The sequence below is a fragment of the Nicotiana tomentosiformis genome, chromosome 2, assembly GCF_000390325.3.
Source record: "Nicotiana tomentosiformis chromosome 2, ASM39032v3, whole genome shotgun sequence".
Classification (NCBI taxonomy): domain Eukaryota; kingdom Viridiplantae; phylum Streptophyta; class Magnoliopsida; order Solanales; family Solanaceae; genus Nicotiana; species Nicotiana tomentosiformis.
In genome coordinates this window covers 79,597,601-79,603,448 of record NC_090813.1, presented here as the reverse complement: position 1 = coordinate 79,603,448, position 5,848 = coordinate 79,597,601, and the positions used below count along the sequence as shown (strand labels likewise).

The 5,848-nt window shown below is 38.6% G+C and overlaps 1 protein-coding gene across 1 annotated transcript; it reads left to right on the top strand.

Moving 5' to 3' along the window:
- The first annotated feature begins 248 nt into the window (after positions 1-248).
- Positions 249-686, top strand: LOC138905129 (uncharacterized). The gene has a single exon (XM_070193633.1). It carries the CDS (start codon positions 249-251, stop codon positions 684-686), a length of 438 nt encoding a protein of 145 aa, XP_070049734.1.
- The last annotated feature ends 5,162 nt before the right edge of the window (positions 687-5,848 follow it).

The window sequence follows — 5,848 nt, the reverse complement described above, 5'->3', positions numbered from 1 at the left end:
GGATGCAAAAAGCTTCTAGTAGCCCTCCAATGGCATACAGTACCGGACAGGGAGGCCAGTCTAGGCCCATTCAAAGTGACCACCGTACTGCACATCAGGCTCAGAGTAGTGTGGGTTCTCATCAGCGTCAGTCTTCTAGTGCTACTAGGGGACCCCGTGGTCTGTGCTATGGTCGTGGGTTGATGTGTCATATTTGAAATTTTTGCCCCAATAGTCAACAGGGTTCGATAGCTCATCAGTCACCATCTATGGCTACTACTTTGGTTGCACTGCTCCCACCTAGGGGTAATAGGGCCCATAGTGGGCGCAATGCAGGAAATGTGCCACAAACATCTACTACTTCCCAGGGGACTCATCCTCGTTTCTATGCCATGTCTACTCGCCCTACTGCGGAGGCTTCAGATGTTGTCATCACGGGTATACTTACTATTTGTACTCTAGATGATTATGCTCTTATGGACTCCAAATCTACTTTTTCCTATGTTACTCCGTACTTTGCTTTGAATTTTGGGATAAAGCCAGAACAACTACTTGAACCATTTTCTGTGTCGACTCCGGTGGAAGATTTTGTTATTGCCTCCTGCATTTATAGGGGTTGTGTGATTATAATTCAAGATCGAGAGACTACGACAGACCTCATTGAGTTAGAAATAGTTGACTTTGATGTGATCATGGGGATGGATTAGTTATACAAGTGTTACGCCATTCTGGATTGTCGTACTAGTATGGTCAAGTTTAAGTTTCCTAATGAATCAGTTCGTGAGTGGGAAGGCAATATTACTGAGCCTCATGGTAAGTTTATTTCATACCTTATGGAGAAGAAGATGGATGTCTTTATCATTTAGTTAGAGTCACTGACACAACTGCAGAGGTACCAAGCATTCAGTCTATGCCAGTTGTTAATGAGTTTCCTGATATTTTTCTTGAAGAGCTTCCGGGTATTCTACCAGATTGGGTCATCGACTTTGGGATAAATTTGGTGCCAGATACTCAGCCGATATCTATTTCCCCATACCTAATGTCTCAGGCTGAGTTGAGAGAATTGAATGAGCAATTGAAACATTTATTGGATAAAGGGTTTATTAGACCTAGTGTATCACCTTGGGGTGTGCCAGTGTTATTTGTGAAAAAGAAATATGGTTCTTTGAGGATGTGTATTGACTACAGGCAACTTAACAAGGTGAATGTCAAGAATTGGTATCCATTACCTCGAATAGATGACTTGTTTGACCAGTTACAAGGGGCGAAGTACTTTTCGAAAATTGATTTAAGGTCGGGGTATCATTAATTGAAAATTCAAGAGAAGGATATTCCCAAAACAGCTTTTTGGACCCGCTACGGGCATTATGAATTTTTGGTGATGTCATTTGGGCTAACAAATGCATCCGAAGCCTTTATGGATCTATTGAATCGGGTTTTCAAACCATTTCTTGACAGGTTCCTGATTATTTTCATTGATGACATATTAGTCTATTCGCGAAGTCAAGAGGAACATGCCAATCATTTGAGGATAGTGTTGCAGATGCTTCTGGAGCATAAGTTGTATGCCAAATTCTCTAAATGTGAATTTTGGCTTAAATCCGTAGCATTCTTGGGTCATGTGGTAACTCGTGAAGGTATTACGGTTGATCCTCAAAAGATTGAAACTGTTAAGAGTTGGCATAGACCAACTACACTGACAGAGATTCCTAGTTTCTTGGGATAAGAGGGCTACTATCGGTGGTTTGTTGAAGGATTTTCTACTCTTGCATCTCCGTTAACCAAGTTGACGCAAAAAGCAACGAAGTTCCAGTAGTCGGATGCTTGTGAGAGAAGTTCTCGAGAGTTGAAAGCTAGATTGATTACGGTGTCGGTGTTGACCTTACCAATAGGTTCAGATGGCTTTGTGGTATATTATGATGCCTCTAGATTTGGGTTGGGTTATGTCTTGATGCAAAAATGTAAGGTTATTGCTTATGCTTCTAAAAAATTTAAGATCCATGAGAAGAACTATCTAACCCATGACTTGGAACTTACTGCGACGGTATTTGCTTTGAAAGTTTGGAGGCATTATTTGTACGGTGTGCATTGTGAAGTATATACCGACCATAAAAGTTTGCAATATATATTCAAGTAGAGGGAATTAAACCTGAGGCAAAGGACATGGTTAGAACTATTGAAGGATTATGATTTAAGCATTCATTACCATCCGGGGAAGGCGAATGAGGTAGCCGACGCGCTAAGCCTAAAGTCAGAAGGTACTTTGGCACATTTACCGATAGCTAAAGACATTGCCACTTGTGCTATTGTACGTTCCTCACTTGTTGAGCGTGTCAAGGCTAAGCAATTTGAAGATACAAATTTGATGAATATTCGAAATGGTGTACAAACTAAAGATATCCTTGCATTTTCTCTTGACGAGGATGGGGTGTGTGAAGATGAATAATCATTTGTACATGCCAAATGTTGATGGAATTCGTAATGAAATTATGACTGAGGTACACAGCTCGAGATATTCTATACATCCAGGGTCCACAAAATTGTACAAGGACTTGAGGGAGATCTATTGGTGGAATCGAATGATGGAAAATGTTTCGGCCTTCGTGGCTAGATGTTTAAATTGCCAGCAAGTAAAAGATGAGCATCAAAGACCTAGTGGATTGGCTCAAAATATTGAGATTCCACATTGAAAGTGGGAGATGATTAATATGGACTTTATTGTGGGTTTGCCTCGTACTTACTTAAAGCATGACTCTATTTGGGTGATTGTAGACCGACTTACAAAGTCGATGCATTTCTTACCAGTAAAGATGACTGACACGGCACCGCAGTATGCTAAGTTGTACTTGAAAGAAATTTTCAGACTTCACGAGATTCCAGTTTCTATTATATATGATAGATGGGCCTAGGTTACTGCTCAGTTTTGGCAGTCCTTTCAAGAAGGATTGGGTAAAGTGTCAATTTGAGTACCAATTTTCATCCACAGACTGGCGAACAGGCTGAGAGAACTATTCAGACGCTTGAGGATATGTTGCGGGCTTGTGTCCTTGATTTTGGTGGGAATTGGGATGAACACTTACCTCTGATTGAATTTGCCTACAATAATAGATATCAAGCTAGTATCCAGATGGCTCCATATAAGGCTTTGTACAGATGATGTTGTAGATCATCTATTGGATGGTTTGAGCCGACTTAGGTAGGACTACTTGGTACTGATCTTGTACATGATGCCTTAGAGAAGGTGGCTTTGATTCAAAAACGGCTTAAGACCGCTCAGAGTCTACAAAAAATCTATACAAATGTACATCGTCGTAATTTGGAATTTAAAGAGGGTGATCAAGCATTCTAGAAGGCATCGCCAATGAAGGGCATTATGAGATTTGGGAAGAAGGGCAAGCTAAGTCCTAGATTCATTGGTCCATATCGAGTCTTGAAAAGGATTGGTGAAGTAGCTACAAGCTAGAGTTACCTGCATCGATGACTTTAGTTCACCCTATTTTTCATTTATCGATGCTACGGGGGTATATGCCTGATCATGCTCACTGGAGGTAGTAGAAATAAATAACGGGGAACCGGTTAAGATTTTTGATAGGCAAGTCTGTAGGTTGAGTACTAAAGACATAACTTCAATTAAAGTTTTATGGTGTAATCATGACGTTGAGGAGGCTACTTGGGAGGCCGGGAAAGATATGAAAATCTGATACCCACACTTATTCGCGACTTCAGGTATGACTACTTTGTAGAAATCTTGAGTTTAGAGTTTATCATATTTTACTTCCATGGGGAAAGTGATTACTTGATTTATCTTACGTATGGGTTGGGATTCGGTATTTCCCGATGTCATTGATTCATTTACTGCTCATGGTGGTAAGATTTTTCTCATGGTAATAGAGTTTATTTTCGTGATGACGAGAGAGGCTATGTAATGGTGTTTGAAGGTATATGAAATTGTGGAGGCCTTTATTGATGTAGCTGTGATGAGTAGAGCTGTGTGGGGCATTTTATATTGTATTCTCATGGTTCACAGGTGTATTGAAAATTTAGGTAGGCCTAGAAATAAAGGAAACTCTGCCGAAATTTTTAGAACTTGGAGAGTTAGTCAAATTTTGAGGCCTTAATGATTTGCAAGTAAAAGAAAGGATTGGATAGTAAACTTTTGGATTTAAATCTGACTAAAAACTTACATTCGAGGATGAATGTTTCCAAGTGTGGGAGAATGTAAAGCACCGTAATTTCTACGAATAATTTAGATTTAATTTGAGCTTAAGGATGTAATTTAATCAAACCCAAGCTACATGAATTATTTGAGTAGAACTAACTTATTGAGATATTTGGAAATAATTATTTTATCAAAGAATGAGTGTTGGATTAATGGTAATTAAAAAGCTTATTAACAACTCTTGAAAGAAAAATATTAATGTCACAAAGATGAAGGTTTAGATGAATGTTTGAGTTTTGGAGTGGCCGAGATAGATACACATTATGAGATCCAAGGAATTAATTATTAATTTCCATGGAATTGAATAATATGCATGGAAATAAGTGAGAATAAAATAAAGCAATCAAGCTTGCAACAAAGATGGCTAATTAAAAATAAATTGGAAAAGTAAGGTATGTCATGAAGTAAAGGGACAAGGAGACAAAGGTATACAAAGTCCAAGAGTGGTAAATTGGCAAATAAAGAATGAAATTTATATGTCTCGATTTTGAAGCTGCCAAAATTTGAGGCAGTGAACTTGTCCGAAAGTGCCAAAGTTGGCATCCACACAAATTGAAAGAGCTGGGACGCATACGATGAAGCATGTGACGCGTCCAATGCGGCACAATGATGAGACAACCTTAGCAAGTAGGGTATATGATACTTGCCGCTAGTTACATAACCTAGTTGACCTTCTTTCGTGTCGGTGATGGTATATTGCTCCCGGTAGATAAAAAATGTAACAAGATTTGCAAAGATTAATGCTAAAGGAAGACTTTGAAATATGTTTTACCATACTATTTTATTTTATTTTCTAAATTGTTAATTGATATGGAGGCTTCTTTCTATATCAATTGTTATTGCATATCTTATATCTTTATAAGTCTTGTCCTATTTTCTTTTGGGGAACGGTTCATGATTCGTACTATGCATGTGGAGCTTAGGCCTTTCGGCCACATTTCCATTTCTATTTTCAGGGACTGGACCTGAGCAGCTTGGACCACGTGGTTAGGGCAGCTCTACATTTTCTGTTGGCGCTTTTGGTGAGACTCCACACTCGTACCCATGGAGAACTTTATTATATTATTATCCTTTTAGCCATCCAGTTATGCCTTGGTTGGCTATTTCATTCTGTGTCATAGATATTTTATTGACAATAGTAGTATTCATTTTGGGTTGTAATCCTATGGTTACTAATATGGCATGCATGAATGAAACTTTCTTTTATATTTATAAAGTTCTCTTTCAGAGAAAAATGTTTAGTTAAAGATATTATTCATGTCTTGTTTTATATCTTAAAATAATTGTACTTGAAGAGGCTTTCGCATCCTCCTGTTAGGAACATAGGTGAGTATTAATTTATGGGATGGTTCACTCGAGTCGGGTAGAGTACCAAATGTCGGTAACGTGGTGTTAGGGCGTGACATTGATGTTGTTGGAAATACTGTGTATGAAAAACCTGTGCAAATATTCTATGCAAATATATTTGTGAATGACAAAGATGACTTGGATTCAATGGTCCTAGGTACTCGTATTGTGCTTGATGCATATCAATTTGAGAAAACACGTTTCTGCAAAGTTGCATGTCTATGATGTGTTTGTTCAGAACCTTTGGCTAAAAGATTTCAAAGTGACCTTAGAAGAGGCAAAAGCAACCCTATCTGGAAATCC

What these genes read in the sequence shown, in the direction of transcription:
- LOC138905129 (XM_070193633.1), top strand. Translation starts at nt 249, where the DNA reads ATGGCTACTACTTTGGTTGCACTGCTCCCACCTAGGGGTAATAGGGCC.